The sequence below is a fragment of the Acinonyx jubatus genome, chromosome A2 (assembly GCF_027475565.1).
Source record: "Acinonyx jubatus isolate Ajub_Pintada_27869175 chromosome A2, VMU_Ajub_asm_v1.0, whole genome shotgun sequence".
NCBI lineage: Eukaryota > Metazoa > Chordata > Mammalia > Carnivora > Felidae > Acinonyx > Acinonyx jubatus.
In genome coordinates this window covers 41,792,654-41,814,708 of record NC_069383.1, presented here as the reverse complement: position 1 = coordinate 41,814,708, position 22,055 = coordinate 41,792,654, and the positions used below count along the sequence as shown (strand labels likewise).

General features: G+C 43.0%; 1 protein-coding gene across 3 annotated transcripts in view; it reads right to left on the bottom strand.

The window, feature by feature from the left end:
- Positions 1 to 22,055, bottom strand: part of AOAH (acyloxyacyl hydrolase) — a 166,881-nt gene that overhangs the window by 3,231 nt on the left and 141,595 nt on the right. For all 3 annotated transcript variants that reach the window (XM_015065023.3, XM_015065022.3, XM_053218225.1), the window contains exons 17-21: positions 21,492 to 21,664; positions 14,531 to 14,589; positions 14,383 to 14,442; positions 12,775 to 12,871; positions 7,517 to 7,593 (exon numbers count right to left, since the gene is read on the bottom strand). In XM_015065023.3, coding sequence (XP_014920509.1) covers positions 7,517 to 7,593; positions 12,775 to 12,871; positions 14,383 to 14,442; positions 14,531 to 14,589; positions 21,492 to 21,664 — 466 coding nt within the window. The remainder of the gene's footprint in view (positions 1 to 7,516; positions 7,594 to 12,774; positions 12,872 to 14,382; positions 14,443 to 14,530; positions 14,590 to 21,491; positions 21,665 to 22,055) is intronic.

Sequence of the window (22,055 nt, the reverse complement as noted above, 5' to 3'; positions counted from 1 at the left end):
ACCACACACATCACATCACACCACACACACCATATCCACCCTCTTCCCCCACATCACAGACACACACACACACACACACACACACACCCCTCTACACTCTTACCACCCCTCCCCCTAGGCTAACTGTCAAGCCAGCAGATTCCTGGGAAGGGGGTGATCATCTCTCACACACTAAGCAATCAGTGTCTTCGAAGCTCTTGTGGCTGTTTTTCCTGCTATTTCTCAACGAAGGAGGCTGCGGCCATGTCTGTGAAAGATCACTGCTTCTTCTTTTATGTTTCTTGCCTTTCTACTTGGTACACCTAAGCTGTCTTCTTAACAATTATGTGAAACCAAGGCATTTGTGGTTATTTATTTCCCAATCTAAATTAATAGAGGAGGAGATGGGGTGGGGATATGAAAAGGAAAGTTAAAAGGAAGGAGATCAGCTTTCAGCATGTGGTAACTGTTTGGTTTGAAAGCAATTAGTTGGCTGTCACTCTAATGGAGATGAAAATATTTATGAATGTGCACTGCTAATATATTGGGTCTAAAGTGAGAGTGGCATGGCTATTATTAAACTAGAGACTTGTGATAAAATGACCCACTATAATCATTCACTCATGTCACAAACATTTACTGAGCACCTACCATGGGCTCCTCTTATAACCAACCTCCTATTATAACTCCCATGATGCACAGGGCAAGGCACAGTCACCCTCTACCCTCATTACTCCAACTTAGCCATTCCTTGAATATGAACCTTCTTCTGTGCTTCCCCAGTCATAGTTTAAAATAGTAAAGCAATACCTATTCACTGGAGAAAAATTTAAAAAGACAATTAGGCAGAAAGAGAAAACAATAAAAGTCATCTGTAATTATAATAGAGGTAGCCAATGTTAACAGTGGGTGTAGAGCCTTGCACGTGCACAGACATACACATACAAATTGAATCCTTCTGTAAATATCATTTTATAATCTGCTCTTTCTGAGGTATAATTTACACACAGTAAAATTAACTTCCTGTGATAAACAGCTTCATGAGTGTTGACAAATGCATACACTTGAATAATCGCCCCCACAATCTGTAATCTGCTTTTATTTACTTTTCTTTATATTACAAACATATTTCTGTGTCACTAAAGGTAGATCTACATCATTGTTTTTATTCAGTGCACAGTACTCCATCACATGGGTGCAAGATAATTTACTTCACCGGTGGAGACTTTTGTCACACATCTCCCTAACATTTGTCCTCAGGACAAGGGACAGGGACAGCCTCCTCCTGCCAGCATACACACCTCTGCAGCACGGAAGGGGTTCAGAGGCTGCCTTGCTCAGTAACCCTACCAAACACATGCATGGGATGAAATCTGGTCTAGCAGAAGGCTAGCTAATAGGAGGTTGTAGTTAAGTGGGATTTTCTGGTTAACGGAGGTAGGCCCTTCAGAGTCTCTTCCTTTGCAGTTGACTCAGCTGCCTGCGTGCTCTTGCAAGGCTCCAGCTGCAGTGAGTCCAGATAGCTGCCGTGTGGGTGGTGCTGCTCTGGTCCACACACCACTGCCAACCCCAGCAGGTGTGCCCCTTCCTCTGGCTAAGCCCACATCTGAGGAGCACCGGTGCTTTTTTTGCAGGCACACCTGCAGCCTCAGTGCTTTTGTGGGATATTGCCACTCACCTGTCCACCTGCTGCTGCTGCTGTTTAGGGGTCCTCATGCTACCAAATCCATGTGGTGGTCAGGGGTTCACCGCAAAGGCTCCTCTTTGAGGTTTTCATGAAAGGAGCAACAAAGCAGGGTGACTTAACGCCCCAATGTCCTATGTGAGTTTGGCAAAACAGGTCTTTCAGTTTTTATCTGTAGCCCCAGAATCTCTCAGGATTGAGGTGTGAGTCCAGAGAGAGGAGGATGGGAGGAAACTGGTGTAGTTTCTTGATTGGAGTCTTGCTATTAGCCACCATATGGCTTTTAGAATCTCTCTCCCTTCTGATGACAGTTTTTAAATTGAGCCACACGTCTTTGCTCAACCACATTTATACTTATGCTGAGTTCCTCTCCAGGAGAGCCTCTTGTCCTCCAAGCAAACATAACTGTGTGGGGTCCATCCCACAAGTTCATGAGACACATCTGGACACAGCAGAAGCCCAGCAGTGGTCACTGCTGCACATAATCCAGGATTCTTTCACGTGCCTGTTTCATAAACTAATTTCATGTATTTTGCTACAAAAATAGAACTCTTTCATAAGACAACTATAAAATCAAACCCTAAACAGTAACTACCTTTTTGCAATATTTAAAAGAAGAAATGCAATTCAAAGCAAGATTGCATAGGTTTTACCAAAAGCTTATCATCCCTGATCCCTTTTAAGTTGAACCCTGGCTAAATTTAACTCTGGGGTTTTATGAGACCAAAGTTAAAAATGCACTCTGAATTTATTTTTCCTGTAGGAAGAACATTTCTGGGCTATTTTGGTAAGATTGCTTTTTAAACGCCTGCAGGGAAGTCCTAACTAACCACAGGGAAGGCATGGCTTTGCTTCTCGGGGCTCTTAATCTGCCCACAAACACAGTCTATTGGACCTGGTTACCTTTGGTCCCAATTAATTTTAAATTTGTAAACTGACAACATGACAATGATGTAAGATGGATTTAAATACTTACATTTAAGGAAAAAGGTAAAGTCCCGGCTCTAGCCCCTCTGTGCTGACTCAGTGTGTCATTCCAGAAGCACTGCTACTAGCTGGCTTCATGTAGAAAGCAAAGTGAAGAGATATGGTCCCTGGTGCCTAGGCAGGGCCAGCCTAAAATGACTGGGTTTGAGGGTTCCCTGGCCCAGAAGGCCCTCCTCTCCACCCTACCCACTGCCAACATTGCTTCCTTCTTAGAGGAACTCCACAAGTCTGCTCAGGACTTCGGGTTCCCAGGGGCTTACATGCTGAGATAAACAAACCCCTGCAGACTATTAACATTTAATAACCAGTTTTATATATATATATATATATATATATATATATATATATATACACCAAGTATATATATAATGCAAAACCAATCCTTTGATTATTTATCTTATGTCTGACTCTAGTATTGTACAAGGTCCAGGGCTCAAGAGAAGGTGGAGATGGTGTCATGAAACTTTATTGCTTGCAACGAGAAGTTTAGGAGGATGGTTTGAGTTGCTGTTGGCTTTATGAGAGCAGAGGGCAGTGCTGGGCAAAGCTGCTAAGGCAGGAGGGGTCAGGTATGTTTAGCTGAGTGGTCTCAGAGTAGTCAAGGAATCTGGACTTGATGTATGTCTGTGGCTCTTTCAGCATTTTTTATTTACTATTGTCTGGTTTTAGGCAGAGACCTCCTAAGTGTCTCTTCAGAGGCTTAACTTCGCAGATATTTTAAAAAGTGATTATTTGAACTGGTAGAATTGTTGCCGCTTCTACAGGCCACAGATCTGGGTCTTGGGTCTTTGCAATATCATTTCTTTTATAAGTCAGGCTTCCTTTGCATTTTGTCAGCAGTTTGGCTGCCATTTTCCCCTCTTCACTACACCTGCTCTTGCTGGAGGCAATGGGCAATGGCCACAATTTGATCCCGTGGCCCAATCCATCCTTGAGAGTGCTTCCAGTTCTCAACTAGATGCTGGTGATTTCCAAACCTGTGTCCCCTAGCTGGGCCCCTGTCCTGAGATCAGAACCCATCAATTTGATCTAATGCTGATTTAGACAATTCCATCTGGATTTTGTGCAGACACCCCAAATTCAGAATGCTCAAATCTGCCCCTTCTTCTTTGGGGTTCCTTGACTTGGCATTTTTCATTTCTGTTCATCCAAATGCCCAATCCTGTGAGTCATCTCCTTCCTACCCACCAAACCCCATCAACCATCATGTCCAGCATTATAACCTTCTATGTCTCCCCCTCATACTAAAGAAGTTATTTTTTAAATTTCTACATTTGGGGACTGAGATGAAAAGATAAAGCAGTTCTCAGTCTATATTGGGAGTTTTCCTTTGCCTGGTTATTTCCATTAAAATATAAGCAAAGATGGTGGATGTAATTTGGTTAAAAAATTATAATGTATCAATCATAACACAACTCATGTTTGTACTTAAACTTGTCTTCTTAAGAAAATTGGAGAAGTTGAGTCAATAGTGGTTAGACACTTCCGCTGCTTCTCTAGCAGAATTTTAGGAAGAATAGGCCAATAACATAAAGCCTGTTCCCTCTTCGGTGGTTAAGGCACAAGGGCCAGCTGTTTTTGCTTGGATAGGAATTGGTGAGATGGCATTTGAACAAGTCCTGAGTCTACTCCTTTGGTTGGTATTCTGTCCATGCCATTAGCATGAGGTCCTTAGACCAACATTGCCCATCTTGCTCTTTTAAGATGGAAAAGATGTGGACTCCCATAGCTGACCATGTTTTGTGGACCATGTGCTTGTGTGTGTGTGTGTGTGTGTGTGTGTGTGGCAATTTTAAGTGTTAGTTTTTAAACTATTAACATAAGGATCTAAAAGGATCCATTAACACTGCCTCTGCTGTAAGGTGCTTCATTGGGAGGGGAGTTTGCAGGTTCATCCAGAGGCTCCTCTTCAAGGCCTCAAGTCACAAGTCTATCCTGATGTGCTCGCATCTGCAGCTCCCACCCAGACCCCTTCCTGAGCTCTAAGCTTGCAAATTATCTGCTAAAAGGACATCCTCATTTTGGATGTCCTGTAGGCTCCTTGAGTCCAACATGTGACAAATTCCTCAAACCACTCCATCTTGTGTGTTCTTTACCTCAGTGAGCAACAGAATCATCTATCCAATCTCCAAGTCATAAAAAGTGTTACACTAAGCATCTCTTTCTCTTTCACCCTCACATCCAATAAACGACCATGTTCTGTGGACTCAACTGTGAATGAAACTCCAATACAAACCTTTCTCTTTCTGCCTATTCCTCCTGGGCCATCACCTCTCACACACAGAAGCTTCCTCCAGATGGTCTCCCTCCCTCTAGTGGGGCCCTACTGCACCATTCTCCAGGATGCTACCACAAGTCTGGTTATTTTTCTTTCTTGCTTAAAAACCTTCAGTGGCTCCCTCTTCCCCACAGGAAAAAGGTCAAATCCCATACAGGCGTTACGTAATCTGGTCTCTGAATACTTCTCTTGGTTCCTCTCTCTCAATCCCCCTCCCATACTCTATGTTCTGGCCTCACTGCGGCACTTTTACTTCCTCCAACATGCCCTGTTTTTTTTTCTTTTTTTTCATTCAGGTCTTGGCCAGTGCATTTCCTCTGCTCAGAACACTTTGTGCAGACCCTCCCTCTTCTTTGCACTTGACTAGTTCGTGGTCTTAGCTCTGAGTGGGCGCCTCTGAAAACTCTTCCAAACACCCCTCTCTCCCATCCCATCCCTCACAGTGCTCCCATTATACCGGGCTTGCACAAATGGAAGCATCAACCACTTTCTATTTAATTATCTGTTCACTTGTCATTCTTTCCCTCTATACTATAATCTCCTTAGATGGCAGGGGCAGTTTCTTGTTCACTCTTGAATTCTTACTGTGTTTGATATGGGGTGGGCACTCAATAAACATATTTGGATGGCACGTTGCAGTCTGGACTCTTCAGTTCAACATACATGATGAATAGGCAGGTTTTCATCATGGCTACCCATTGGTGCCCACTTGCAGTGTGGCTCCACCACGCCATCATCCACTACCAGCATGTGAACAAATCTCTCAGGAATAACATACAATTATGGCACATACTGATTTTCAGCTTTTTTATTGTTATTCATTCATTTATCTATTTATCTATCTATTTATTTATTTACTTACTTATTTATTTATTTATTTTGAAGTAAGCTTCACGTCCGACGTGGGGCTGGAAGTCACAACCTTGAGATCAAGAGTTGCATACTCTACTAACTGAGCCTACCAGGTGCTCCCCCGATTTTCAGCTTTTGACCCTGTTCTCAATAATTAGTTATAGGCAAAACTGTTTGAGTGCAAGATAAAGCCTTAATCTGACACACTTTGAACCCTAATATTATTTTAAGTGTCAGGGACAGGATGGTCTTTTGATGGATCAGACAAATAGGTCCAGAAGGATAAAACAAAGCTATTTTTGACCCTCTGCTTTTTAGTCTGTTCCTAATTAACTCCTTCTGTATTTCTTTATATCCTCAATTCTCTGCAGAATCAGAAAGGTAAAATTCTGTGACTTGTGGGAATAACAAGAACCACTACCTAATTATTGCCACAAAGAAAGTCTCCATATTAAAAATTACTCTATAACGAAAGTCATCATTTCTGTGGGGAGAAGAAATCTAGTATTTAGCCAATTCCTAGGCAATAATTCTGTTGGATCAGTTCATCCAAATGAGACACAGGAAAATTAGATATTCTGAGGTGGATTACTTAGATTTATTTATTTATTTATTTTTGGTTGTTGAAAACAGGGAGATGGGTATTTAAATGCTTACTTTAAATTTTCCCAGCATTTGTGGGACTCCACTGTATATTCATCTGTCAGTGGAGCGGCACTTTTTTTGTTTTTCCCAATGAGGAAGTTCTTAGCCCTGTCCGTAGGTGCTCCCTGGAGCTTACAGTGCATTTCATTCAAGCTCCTGAGGGGATGGTCAGCTCCCCCTGTGGCCCAACTGACCACCGAGACAGGGGCCATGAGGAGAGCACACCAGGATGCTTCTCTGGCCTTGTCACTGCCACACCGTACCCACCAAAGGCTAGGCCAGAAAGACTACAGTTGCAAAGGATTGTCAGCTTTCAAAATTTGAAAAGTGACAGAATTACCCCCATACTTATTCATTTGTTTTTTAAAGGAAGAAACATCATGAGCAAGTCTAGTATGTATAACAGATAAAAGTGGAGCCTCCCTTGTTGAAGTTCGGATAAAGGAGAGCATGAGGTAGGAAGGGACAGACTCCCTCCAGCTCCCCTTGCTCTGGGAAGAGGCCAGAGTAGAACTACTTTCTAGAATTGTACCTTGGAATCCTAGATAAGAAACAGCTCTTACTGTAGGATATTGCTAAGGACACTGTTCTCCTCTCATTCAGTGTCCTTTCTGGAAAGATCCATAGAAGAAATTTCTCATAGGTCTCTCTTCCAGGAATCCTTGTGATTGTTTTTGAGTATGTGACTTATTTATTTATTTATTTATTTACATATTTATGTATGTATGTGTGTATGTATTTATCTATTTATTTATTTTAATGGGGGCCATTACTTATGCCTCTTTTTACATCAGTCCCTAGACCACACAGCTGATTTTGTAGGCTCTCACCAGCAGTTTCTCAGGACCACCCTGTACACATTTTATGAACTGTAGACATTAAGTGAGGAAGCCAGGTATCATTTCTATCTTATTGGCTTTTTACTCTGATTTTCACTTTATTTTACTGAATCTTCTATTTTACACATGTGAATACATTACCTCAAATTTTTTCTGGAACAAAATGGGATAATGATAAACGCAGATGCATAACTATATTTTAAATATAACTCAAGATATAGCCTTCAGCCACGGCTGTGTGATTGCACTTACCTCATTGGGGTGGAATCCATCGACTGGTTCAATGAGCTGCCAGGGCTCCCCGCCTCTCTTCTGCCACTCCTCTGTCACTGCAGGGCACACACACAACCAGAGGATTAACTGCATGCTTCTATGAGTGACCAAGTGACTGCCATCGATGTTAGAGAGCAAGGACCAAGTGGAAAATGTCAGAGCTGCCCACCACCCCTGGGGCGATGCTTACTCAATTGTGGCTGCTCTGGGCTATTATCTCTGTCTGGAGGCTTTCTGAATGGAAATGATCTTCCCATTGTATGGTCTTCTTCTTTTTCCTAACTCAGGAAGAAAATGTGTGGGGGTATTAGGTGAAGATGGTTTGTGCAGTGAAGAGGGTGGTGAGAAAAGGTGAGCTCTGAAATATTCAACATCAATGTAAATTCACCTCATTTCTCAGTGGGTGAGTATTGCAAGAAAAGGAGGGAAAATTAAACATTTTGTTAACATCTCTTTATGTAGGCTGCCATTTCCAGATACTGCCTGTGTATGTCAAGCAATCACCATTAAAAGTCATATAGTTTGCCAGAAATATAATTACATAAAATTATCTTAACATCACATTTAGAGTGAGTATGGCAACAGAGGAAATATTATGAGCCCCAAAGTGATGAAAAGCAATAAAACTGCCCTTCAACAGGAGTAAGAGACCAAGCATGTCAGTTGCTCCAAGGCAACAGCACCGTTAACTCTACAGTGTAATACTACACAGCCAGGAAGAACTCCTCAAGGAAATTCCAAGTCCCTAGAGAGCCTCCAGAAATAAATATTTGAAATGTACTGCTCCCAGCATCACCAATACCTTCACTTCCTTGCTGTCCAGAGAGGGGAGCAAGACATAGATTTTTTCAGTTCTTCCCCCTCCACCTGACAAAGACTCAAGAGCAGGGATGTGCGCTCTCTTCGTTCCCCCATGCCCCTCATCTCACCCCAAGGGAAGGAATGAAAATTCTACTGGAAGCTTTGACTGGGCAAGTGAAGCTTGTTCCAGAGCTAAATCAGTACATTGCTGCTTTTGCAATTAGTCCTAATATCACAGTGTGCCACCCCTGCTTGCTATCCAATCCCTGTACTCTGAGGGGCTGCAAATACTGCTGCTCTTCTCAGAGCTCAGGGAAAAATTCCTGCTGGTGGTTTGAATCCCTAGACACAGGATCACCAATTTCTGTTGTCTTCTTTCCTGGCAAAATGGCTGCCCTTGAGCCATTCCTTCATATTTTGCATCTGGATTTTATTGGGAGTCAGTGACAACATATTCCTTCCTTCCAGGAAACATGTTCCTGCTGCTGCACAAGTCCCCATCCCTCACCACTATGAGGGAGTCCAACTTTAGAAGAACTGGCTTAGCATATAGAATAATCCAGTAAGTGTTAAAATGAATGCCACAGGTTACCAAGGCTATGATCAGACTATTAAGAGTGAAAACCATTGTTTTCTCACATGATTATTGTGTCTGCAAGGGTTACCAGTCATTGCACATCTGCAGACATCAGTTTTATAACACTTAAAGGGAGAATCGATGACTCACAGGCAAGAGGCTAAGGTTTTACCTGTGTTGTGCTCAGTGTTAGACAGAGTGACCCTTTTAAATTTGTTTATCTCAGGGAGAAATTTTGCTTTCTTAGAATAAATGCAACACCAGACAGTGGTCTTATTTCTTCTCTGATTTTAGAGATGGAGGTCCAAGCAGGGGCAGCATGGGAAGGTGGTCTGTTTTCCTCCTACTTGGGACCATAATTAAAAATAGGTAAACAAACTGCTATTTGTTCAGAAGACCCGAATGAAGCTTCTTAAATGATCATGAATGATCTCTCAGGATTTGGTGCATAACGTATTTTCTGTATCTGCAAAGTCAAAGTAACTCTGCTAATGACCAGCTTTTCAAAGATGCAATAGAAATCAATGAGGAAGAGTCACAAAACTCTTGATAGCATCTTGATGAACAGTAACACTAGTAGATATTTAAAACAAGAAATCTAAGCTCTGGTCAGTACCGTGAAGTCATTGGTTGTTTTACAAACATACACATGGGAAGAACTAAGAACCCAGTTTACTCCAATTGAGTTGTCTTGGAAACTGAGGGCAGGTGGTATATTTAAGCTGTCAGTGTAAAAATGGCCTTGTCGGCCAAGCAGCATTTTCCTTCCTCTGTTTGGGAGGTGTGGTACAGACAAAGAAAAAGGACATCACCTGCTCAAGCTGGCATTTCCTGAAGGAAGGAAAAATTGCTTCCTGTGTTTAGCTTATAACCAGTGAGAGGATGAGTCAGCAAGAGACAAAAAAGAGTCTTTGGAGATGAGCAATAGCCTTTCACGGTGGGACTGAGGCTGTCAGAGCGGAGAACAGATAGGTCTCATGCCTGCCCTCAAGAGACAGGGACCCTCAGTTGCAATTTGCTCTGCCACAGGGTGTGGACATGTAAATTTTGTATGAAAAAATGAGGATATTTGTGATGCAACAGTCAGCTCAAATACAGCACTGAAAGGAGCGGGGAGATTTTCTTGTGACCATTAAGACTGCCGGTTTATTTTGGGATGAGCACTGGGTGTTGTATGGAAACCAATTTGACAATAAACTTCATATATTGAAAAAAAAAAAGACTGCCGGTTTAATATGTGGCTATGCAATTTTTGGGTCTGGTAACAGAAGACTGCAGTGCCAATGAGATACATTCTACCACAGCTTCCTCTAGGGAACTCAAAGTGATCCACAGGTATGAGTGGTGATGGGAGGTGGGTTGGATGTTGGAAGAGAACCAACATTTAGTCTCCTTCTATAATAAGCCTTAGAAGAATGTACTAGGTGCTTGGCATACATTGATGGCAGTGGTGGCGGGAGACTAACAGAGTTCTCAGTACATAGCAGAGTTGGCTCTGTGTTCACATAGCAGCCCTCCTCCCCAGCTTAGTTATTGCTACCTTACACAAAAGGAGACAAAGCAGACTGGTTATTTAATTTACTCAAGGTTGGTTACACAGCCATTCTGTGTCTGAGCTGGGCTAAGGGCACAGTTCTACCTGGGCTCTTTCTATCATAGCACATTGCAGCTACAGGATTTCTGGGACGGTGAGCTGCCCAGGTGTGGCGGTTACCACGGGGATGCATCTGGGAGTGGATGATCCCTCTGCTGTATCAGATGTTCACTGGGGGGCAGATCCCAGGCCACCATTTCCTCTGCCTGCACATCCCTCCACTGTGCCCGCTAACTTCACATGGAGAAGCCAAAGAAGGCCCTCGACCAAAACTGGGTCTTCAGATTTATTTTTCATAAGTGCCTCTCAGGAAATTCCTGAAACTGTTGATGAGAGTTGCCAAGCAAGGACAAATGCCAAGGAGGTTTCTCAGTAATAACCTACTGCCATTTTGGTTTAGAATGCTCAGTTCAGTTTAACTGAACGTTTTGCTTCTTTGATGCATTTATTGTTGCTGTGAGGACAAGAATGGGCTGATGAACCTCAACTTCAAGCCTGTTAGGTCACCAGTGGAAAGCTGGTAGTACTAAGTCAAGGGTAAAGCTCTTCTCTCTGTATCCTTCATGAAGATAAGGACTGTTTTGTTTTTCTGACAGCTGTATCCTTAGCACCTACACGGTACATAGTAGGACTTAGGAAAAATCGGATGACTAACCAAATCTTAATCTTGTAGCATTATAGAGCCCCATTTATTAAATTTTAACATGCATATGGTTCATCTGTGGATTATGTTAAAAGGCAAAATTCCAGTGAGGTAGGTCCTAATTAAAAGTGGGGCCTGGGAGCCCTGCATTTGTAACTAGAGCCCAGGTGGTGTGGATGCTGCTCATTCTGAACCCCACATTGAGTAGCAAGGGTGTGAGGGAACGGTGCTCTTTCCTGGGCATTGACTATGTGTGTACCAGGCACAGCACTTAGGAGAATTACACATTTGTTTCATATAATCATCACAAAGATCTGTTATGAAGATATGGTACCCCCAGTTCCAGGTCTGGAAAGGAGAGTTTAGACATGTTCAGGGAACTGCCTACATTCCCAAAGATAATAAACGACAGAGCTAGAGATTACTTTGGAAAATGAAAAGTCCCATGTGAATGTTAGACATTATTATATTTTTAATAACTTTATCTATATTCAAGGTTGATGATCATCAAAGATCACTTGGTGGTACATTTGTTTACACCAGGAATTCATTAATGAGTCCTTAGCTCTGCATTTTAATGAGAGGTTATTTATCAAAATGTCTCTCCCCATGAGAGAATTATGTATCACCCGGGCAGGAAATCTAGTTAAGGGAGATCAGTCCTGTTGAAAAGATGTTCAGACTTGAAGTGTTAGAGTGTGCAATGCAGTACTTGTCAGCTAATGTAAAATTTGATAATTCATGATGGCCATCTGCTTCATCCCAGATGCTGGGGCTGGGGTTGTTGGTGGTGGGGAGATGGAGATGATAAACTCTGGATGAGACACCTTCCATCATTTGCATACGCTGTAAAGCTTTCCATTAGCATCATCTCAGCTGGCAGTCAATCAACAGGAGGTTTTTCTCTTGTATAACAAGTGCTTAGCAATGAAAACGAGGCTGAGAGGAATAAAGTCAATAAATAACCATTTTTCAGAGTCAAGATGTAAAGGATAAATCAGTAGCTCCGATAATCATGCCTATTTTTTGCATGGCCGTCCATCAGTGACCCCAGTGTCTGGACAGAATGCTAGGAAAGAAACAGTGATATTCTTTCCAGAAAGCTGGGATATGGATTGTCCACTTTACCACAAGCAAATCTGAGGTCCCTCCCTTAAAGACTCTCATAAGTTACACCATGTGTGGGGTCTGGGAGTCTGCACTGCTATTGAGTCTGTAGGTAATTTCATGTGCATCTGGGAGGCACCGCCTTATCCCTCTTTCCTGCCACACTCATCTTTAGGTAAGCAAGGCATTGGTAAACAGGCAAGAATGAGTTAGGTGATTCCACTGATCTGCTGGCTCCTGGCCCAAATTTGTTTCCCACTGGTCATTGGCTCTGTTGCTTCAGGAATTCTAAAACAATGCTGAAATGAATAGGTGATGGTAAACTTCCACTCTCCCAGAGAGGGTCTCACACTTCACCTTTTTCTAATACTCAGAGCTATTAGTATGTCAGAACACACAGGAGCCTCCCCACCCAACCTACTGCCTGTTGTCTTACAAACACTTTGCCCAGTCAGGCTCTAAACTGTAGCTGCTACTTCTGTCTTGTGCCAACACCTCCTTCCAGCAAAACTTACCTTCTTGGAAGTCAAAATCTGCATAGAAAAGATCGAAGTTCGTAAATTTCTGGCTGGTTGCAATATTTTTCAGTGTATTGGAGAGTTGTTTTGCTCTCTGAATACAAAGGAAACAGGGAGAGTTCTGTAAAGCCTACACTTCAGTGAGACAATTCAGGCAGAACAAAGAAATTGATAATCATCACCCTCACTCCAAGCCCTCAGCAGTGGGTTGCTCTGCACATTACAGTCTAGTCATGTACAAGTGGCTAACGAAGACACAAAACTGTTAAGATTCATTAGGAATAAATCAGTGAAAATTAAAGTAATAAGATACCACTTCTTTCCCACGGGATTGGCAAAGAAAAGATGAATAATCATGATAATACGGAATATTGCCACGGGAGAGATGACTGAGAATGTCAATTCGTTTAAACTTTCCAGAGAGCAATTTGGAAATAGGGATCAAACCCTTAAACCTGGCATACACTTTGACCCAATAATTTTTCTAAGAATTTGTCTGAAGGAAATAGACAGGGTATAGAAAAAAATATATACACACACAGGTTCATCACAATGCTATTTTTCATATTGAAGAATTGGAAACAACCTATATGTCCAACACTAAGGTGAGAAATAAATCATGGTATATTCATATATTGTATACTTTAAAATGATTATAAAATTATGATGTGGAGAATAACTTATGAATGTTAGAAGGCACAAAACAATATGTGTATTCTGATACTATGTAGGCAAAACCCCCAAAATATCTATGAAGGTAATATTGGAAAAACATACATACATATTGACTTTGGGTGGTGGGATTTGGGGTCATTTGTGTTGATATTCTTTGTGCTTTTTTACATTCTCCAAGTTTTTTTAATTGAAATATACTTCTTTTGCAAAAAAATCAATAAATCTCTTACAAAGAGATTATTCACCATCAGTGAAAGAAGTGTATGAACCATGGATTCCATCAGAGAAGAGAGGAAGGCTATCAAGTACCTGGTCCTCGGGGCACCTGGGTGGCACAGTCGCTTAAGCGTCCGACTTCAGCCAGGTCACGATCTCGCGGTCCGTGAGTTCGAGCCCCGCGTCAGGCTCTGGGCTGATGGCTCAGAGCCTGGAGCCTGTTTCGGATTCTGTGTCTCCCTCTCTCTCTGCCCCTCCCCCATTCATGCTCTGTCTCTCTCTGTCCCCAAAATAAATAAACGTTGAAAAAAAAAATTAAAAAAAAAAAAAGTACCTGGTCCTCATGTACCTTGGGAGAACACCAGTCATAGATGGGCCTATCCTTGCTCACTTCTCTCTATTTCTACAAATACGCCTAAGACCAGCTTCAAAAGGGGTGTATGTGTGTACATGCATCCACAAGAGAGAGGCAGGCACACACAGAGACAGTGACCGAGAGACACAGCAAGAGCCAAAGACCCAGAGCGAGGCAGAAAGAGAGAGACAGGGCACCCCACATTCTCTTGACTTCTCAAGAACCCTAGAAGTTGACATTTTTATTCATCAGCTTGGAGGCCATTGCCCTGCCCAAATCCTATTCCCAGCAGAAATGCTGCAGTAAACACCAGGATGGAATAATCAAAGATGGCATCAAAAGACCTACTACAGTCCTACCTCTGAAGTGAGATTCCGGAGTGTCTTGTTGGAGGACATCCAGCTGTGGCAGGGGCTGACCTGAGAGTAAGAAAACACCACTTTGATGACAGAGGAACAAGGCCTGTAACAGGGAATGTGGCCTTGGAACAGGTCAGTGTGGGCTCACCTGGAGACAGTTCAGGAAAGAGTAGAAATGTGCATAGGTCACATCCTTATTCAGCTGACCTGGAAGACAGAGAGGTCTGGTGTGTTGTACATATTCAAATCTAGCAGCCAATGAAACACACTTGTGGGTGACCATGTCTCTCCTGAAGAAGGGGAGCACTGCCAGGGACCTCCCCCGATTTTTCATTCAGCATTGCTCTTGAAGAACACTTGTGCATTCTTTCTTTCTGAGCGCCCTACAAATTCAGACTGAGCTGGGGAGTGGCCCTAGGGACTTTACTCCCATCTCGATCTTCTGGAGTGACTAGGGCAGGCCCTGAAAGGCCTGACCTTATTTGGAACCTAGGTAGAAGGATACAAAGGTACCATACAGACTGAAACGCCACTGACAAAGGACTTGTGGAGTGGTGGCTTTCTCCTGGCAATGATATGAGATGCTAAGTTCCCCTGGGGCACAGGGGGCATTCAAGATGGTAATTGATCAAACCCTTCTTTTCAACTTTATGTAACCCAATTATCTGCCCAATTATCCCATGCTAAGGACCTGCCAGGACATTCTGTGTGTCTTAAGTTCTGACCATGCACTGTCCTGCAGTTTATTAGACTGAAAGCCTACAAAAGAGCTTGGGTGGCCACTGGATGGGAAAGGACAGTACATCATATCCCTTCACAGCCCAGTGCATACCTTATTTGAGCCCTAATTAGTAGATATACCCTAAATTTATTTTTTGGTGCAGGTTAAAGAGGTACATAAGAATAAAGATGGGGGTGCCTGGCTAAGTCAGTGAGAAGAGCATGCAGTTCTTGACCTCAGGGTTGTGAGTTTGAACCCCACATTGGGTGTAGACATTACTAAAAGAAATAAAATAAAACTTAACAAAAAAAGAATGAAAGTGTTAAGTGCTATATGTGAGTTCATCCAGAGTCTTTTCAAACATCAATTACAGGCCCAGAATCTGTGGGGGTTATTTCTTCTCTCTCCCCACCCCCACCTCCCAGCCTATCCACCCACAGAGGCAATTTGACTTTCATGCTGGGGCTGAGACACGAAACCCAGGCCCTCCCAGATCTCAGGGCTGAATAACTGATGTCTCATCCATTAACACTTCTCTCCCGCTTGAAAAAATAAAGGAAAATAATAGGACCTATCTCGGAGTGAAGAGAAAGATTGAAGGTGACGGAACATAGTCTTATTTTTCACTTATACCTCAGATCGGTTAGACTGAAAGATAGATTCAATTTTCTTGTCATAGAGGAAAAATATATTCTCTCTGTGTGGGTGAGTGAATCCAAGACTGGAAAACCACAGGCTTATTACCACCATTAAAGTCACAATGACACGCCAGGCCTCCTCTCTTCTCCAAAGGTGTCTGCATCTTCATATTTTAGATAAATCCCAAGCCACTGGCTTCTGTCTTTGTTTTCATTTTCTGCTCAACATGGAGCCCTGAGCTCCTGTCTTTCTCCAAGATCCTGCTTTCTACCACTGAGGCTTCTTTCCCTCTATTGTGTGTGTGTGTGTGTGTGTGTGTGTGTGTGTGTTGTAATTTGTCTTTGTGGGGGCGCCTGGGTGGCTCAGTTGGTTAAGCTTCCGGCTCTTGATTCTGGCTCAGGTCATGATCTCAGGGTTTATGAGGTTGAGCCCTCTGTCACTGCAGAGCCTGCTGGAGATTCTCTCCTTCCCCTCCCCTGCACTCTCACACACTCTCATTCTCACAATAAATAAACTTAAAAGAAAAAAAGTGCCATTTGCCTTTCTGTATGTGTTCCCATCTGTTTTAGCCTAGACAGCTGCAGCGACTGACACCTCCAATCTCCACTCCCCATTCTCTATCCTCTGTGCCCCGGTGACTTGGCTCTTGCCACCTGATGGTACTACCTCTGAGTAGTAGTACTACCTCTGCAGCCTTCCCTCTGCCATCTTGTTTGTTGTTGTTGTTGTTGTTGGGCTGGGGCTTTGTAATAAACCTTAGGTAGCTTAGCTGGGGCCCTGTCAACCTGCTTGGCCCTGATGAGTCCCCTCTTCCTGAGAAGTGGCCTCTCTCTCTTGCCCTTGTCCAATGGCTGAAGCCTTTTTAACCTGGGGGTGATGGCACCTAAGGCCTGACTATAAGTAAAGCTCTTGCACCTTCCCCTTTCCCACCTGGATTACTCTGCTATCCAGAGGGTCCAGAGATTGTCCTTCTCCTGGATATTGGGAACTCATCTGCTGACTCTCCTCGAGGGGTTAAGTCTTGACATAGCCTTGTTCCATCCTGGCTTACTCTTCCCTCCCTGCTGTCCTACTGCTGAGGTCCCAGCACACCTGAGCATGAGACCACAAGGTGTGTCTTTCTAGGCCTTCTCCCAATCCCTGCCCTTCCCCCCCCCCCCATTTTCTTGCTTTTCTGGCACTAATTTTAATTAGACAAGTCAATATAGGAAAAATCCTTAGGTGAGTAGGTGGGTCTGTTGAATAGGATAAAGGCATTCTAGCTGTACTTGGGAGGTAACTGGGAAAGATGTAATGGTTGGTTTCCCTTCTCTCTGGGATTTCTGCTGTGGAAGGTAGGGTGACTCTGGGCTGGCCATGTGGAAGGTCAGTTGGGAGTGCTTGTGATAGGCTTATGGTTTAAAGAAAGGGAAGCGGGGAAGTAGTTCTTTTCTCCACTTATTGGTGCTGTCAGTTCACTCTTTTTAGGTATTAGTTTTTATCTCTGTAATTTTAATGGTATTTTTGTAGATTGAGGAGCCTGGTATAAAGAGTGATCCTACCTACGTGTCATACCTATAAAGAGGCAGTGTCTGCAACATCCTGTTTAGAAAGTGAATCTGGTGAAGAAAGCTGGTCAAGAATGCCAGGACAGGGGCAAGAGGACTAGAATTATCAGGGCTGAGGAACTACCAGTGTGTGTGTGTGTGTGTGTGTGTGTGTGTGTGTGTGTAAGGGGTGGGGAGCCTGTGGACTGGCACCCAAAGATTAAAGGGCATGTTTTACCCCTACTGCCTAGAGTAGCAGCTTGTGTCTCAGTCATTTGTCAGTTCTTTAGGGCAGAGTCTTTGGCATTTACTCAATGCTGGGACCATAATTGAAATTTTAGGCACCATACCAACAAATATCAGCTACACCTCCATGAAGTACCATCTGAATGTATAAAACCTTAGTAAAACCACATGAAATCAGACAGGGAGTAAGCCAGTAATAAAACAAGAGGCATACTACAAGGTATCTTAGAATATATTAGGTTTCAAGTTTAAGAATAATTGGGACAAAATTAAGCTGTTGTTGATGTTTTGTGGCAGAGGTCTTTCAAGGAAGGCCTACTTGCAGGCTTATTTGTAGCCAGAAATCCTGAACTTTTTGATTATATAGTCTAATCCTTCAGGTAGCTCCCAGCCTATGACTTGTACCAGTGTCATTGACACAAGGTGATTTCACTGTCAGGATCTATATTGTATTTTCCCCAATGGAGTTTTCTTTTCTCTCTCTTTTGAGGACAAGGGCTCCATTTTAGTATCGTCTTTACCTCCAAAGCGCATAATAGGTATCTTCAACATATTTATGGAAAGATTGCCTTTCTCATAGACTGTGCCCGAGAGGACTTATCCCTGGTCAAACTTGAAAAGATCTATGTAAGTAGAATCCTAATGTGTGAGATTTACTTTCTGGTGATTCTTCAAAAAGCCTATGCATCTTGCTAGGAATTTTAATTGCTGGTAAGGATTGTGGGGCTGTCACAGACGTTGGCATTGAGGCATTGACTGGGTAGTGACTCAAATAGGGCTAAAAGATGCTAAGAGGGATTTATTACCCCCTTCTCCTTGGCAGGAGTGAGCTAGGAATCTATTCTTGCCCTAGGCCTCCATTACCTGCCGATCTGATGTTGTAGCATTGAAACTTTTCCTAGGTGAATGGTCAGGCTGAGTTCCTACCTGTCCTACTGAGGCAGCAGAGAATGTATCACTGACCCAGGGGATCTCCTTGACCCCTTCTGCTTCCTGACAGCAGGCAGCCAGATGTAGGGTTTGAAATCATAAACTGTGAGATCACGAACTGAGCCGAAGTCAGAGACTTATCCGACTGAGCCACCTGTGCACCCCCTGACCTCTTTCTTGATCCTTAATGGGTGGCTACAGTCAAGTCTAGAGAGTATCCTCATCGTGTTTCTAGGCTCAAAGACAGAAGTAAATGGAACACCCTGTTTATTTGCCTACACAATCCTTAGCACTGTGCCCTGGGAATCAGACTTGGCATTTGACTATTGACTAAGATGAGACCGACCCTAACCTAGGCAGAGCAGCCAAACCCTGAGGCTGGCCCAGAATTAACCTGCTTTATTGCTGGCACATGTCTGGTGGGAGTAAAGGTCCAAAGATTAGATTTGAAGCCAGAGCAGAACTGGGACATAGGGTGATAGCCCTCCCCTCAAGCCTCTCATCTTATGTGAGTTATGTGCCAGCTCAAGGAGAAATGGGGAAGCTGGGTAAATCCCACCTACTTTTCTGGGCTGTCTAGGAAGGACACTGATGCTTCGTTGAGGAATTTATAATTTATTTCCCATGGCAACCAGGCAGCAGGGATAATTTAAGATATGAATAATAACTTAAAAACATTAAACAAATTTTAGAGGGTTTCAACTTTCTTCCTAATTGGATTTTTTTTCCCCAAAACCAGGGTTGTTTATATATAACAAATTTGTTCTACCTTTTCCTTCTTCCTCTTTTGTACTGTGAAATGCTAGTGCCTGATTAGTGGCTGGAGAAAGGCCATTTGAGAACAGGGCAAAACCTAAATAAAACAGGGTTTCTCAACCTTGGCACTATTGACATTTTTAGTTGTGGGTGGTTTTCCTATGCATTGTAGCATGTTTGGGAACATACCTGGATTCTACTCTTTAGATGTTAGTAGCACACCCTCTCCAGTTGTGATAATGAGTAGGATGGGTAGGTTGTCCCTGGATGAGAACCACTGGCCTAGGGAATCCACCAAAGTGATTGATGAGTCCCCCAAGTCACCTTCTTTCCTTCCCTTGTTCCCTTCCAAATTGCATGGTGTCATTATTGCATACTGTGGTTGAGTGAAGTGAATTATGCATCATATATGAGGGAATTTACAGAGTTGTCTAACCGGAGTTCATGGAAAGAAAATGGAATTTGAAGTCAGAAAACCCAAAGTCAAGTCACCGTTGATGTGATAGAGTAAATTGGAAGCACATCTCCCCTGCCTTCAACTCCTCTTCCCCAGGCATTTCTTAGTATGGGAGAAATCTAGGAATCTGAAAACATCTGTTAGGGGAATTGAAATTTTCAACCCCAATGACTCAAAGGGACATTCTCGGCCCAAATAGTTGTCCTTTGCATGTTCAAGGCAGCCCAGAATGGAGTTAAGCTCTCTGTGTAAACATGTTACTATCTCTAAGGGTCAGCGTGAAAGCTGTGGGAACAGAAGGAATATGTTTTCCTCATTGGAGGCTGGACAGTGTTTTTCTTGGATGAAAATGACATTTGGGGCACACTTGATAATTGAAGAGCAAAATGACTTCAGTCTTATTGGTGGGAATCCTAGAAAATGGGTATTTATTGTTGTCCCCCTGATGACGGGACCAGACTCCTTTGACAAGTGGTTAGAGGGAAACTGCTCATTTTGTGTGTGAGGAGGGGTGGAACTTTCTGAGGGAGGTGGTGGTAAGGGGTTGGCTTAAGCAAGGACTACAGGAGGAGGAGGAGGAGGAGGAGAAGAAGATACTGGAAAGATACAGAGAAGTTATTAATACAAGGGAAAGCTCTCCACCTCCACCCTCTAAGGTGGGCACTGAGGAAGGAATTTCAGGTTTTTCCCTTTAAATTGCTCATCTGACTCATTAGAAACTGCTTGAACCTCCAGAACACTTTAGTAGGAGTTGGTCTAAAGAGGAGGCTATGGCAATATCAGGGAAGGGGCAGACCTTTTAATGAGAGATTGGCACAGGCGTTGTTGATGTGGGGCTGAGGGGAGGGTACACAGGCCCCTTGTTGTAGGTGCCTGTCAGAGAGGACTGAGGCCAGCACTTCCCATCCCCCTTCCCTGCTTAATTTTCTCTAATAACACTTATCATCCTCTGACACGCTCCCACTGGAATATAAGCCTATTGGTTTTGATTACTGTGTTCACTGTTAGTTATGCAGTGCCCAGAACAGTGCCTGGCACATAGTAAATATTTCTTGAAAGGACTTTCTCCCCCCAAACACCAAGAGAGCCCTGCTACACCCACGTTACGTATACAATAAGCTATACAACATTTGGCAAGGTGCCTGCCTCTCTGAGCCTTAGGTTTTTCATCTATGAAATGGAATTAATGAAAACATCTTACAGGATTGTTTTAAGGATCAGCATGTCAGCCCTTCCTGATGTGAATTACTACTAATTTTACACTGTTTATAAAACGTATGGATGCTAGAGATGCTATTGGAAGTTTCTGGAGATCTTTAAAGCGTTTTAGAGCCAAGGATTCCGAGTGAGTGTGGGAGCAGGAAGCAAGGCCGCTGGAAGATGTGTTGTGTAAAATTTTAACTGTCCACCAGAGTCCACAGAATTTGTTAGAATTCTGGCCACCAGGGGGCACTCACCATTGAGATTTGGAGAAATCCTTCTCTTCCACAAGAGCTTTATCTGCTTATTCTAGATTTCACTTTTTGTTAAAGGAGTTTCTTGATTTAAACTCTTACCTTTCAATTTGTCCTAATTCTACATTAAAGATTTCTGCCCTTTCTGACTTTGGATCCGGTTCTGCTCACCTTTAGATACTGACCTTTATATCCACACCTCAGGGCTCTTGCCCTTACCTGTTCTGACCTGTGCACTGTGGTGGCATTTTAGGTGTATTCCTATATGGTTTGGACCACATATATTTGAACTATGTATAGCTAACATTGTTAGTTAGTAAACTAACTATATATAACTAACATTGTTAGTACAATTAGCAAAAGTATCTTCAAACTAATACCGAGAGGATAATATCTGTTGTGCAAATTATCCCAGAGAAACGTTCCATTTGGTAAGCCATATAAAATAACATGGCTGCCATTTGGCAGGTGGGAATTTAGATACTTCAGAGTCTTCATGACACTGGAGTATAATTTCTTAGGAGTAGTCATTTCTGGGACTGGGTCAGCTTTCCTGTTGGTGAAAGAAACAGAAAATATCTTAGTAGATAAGGATAAATGTATACACATACATGATCCCCCCTGGCCTCCTCCCCACTCCCCATACATACAATGTAGTAGCTATTGGTGCTATTTGCAAAATACTTTGGGCTTCCTGACTCTCTTGTGGTTGGGTGGGCCATGTGACTGGTTTAGCCTATCAGACTGTGAGCAGAAGTGTCATATGTCACAGTTGGTGATATGAGAGCCTCTAAAATGCTCTTTGCCATGAGTCTGCACTATGTTCCATATAGCAGCTGCTACACTAATCTGAGTCCTAGAATAGAGCCCCATGGTGATCCCTGGTGGACAGTGGAGTATGAGTAAATGTTTTTTGCTTTACGCGACTAGGATTTGAGGCTGTT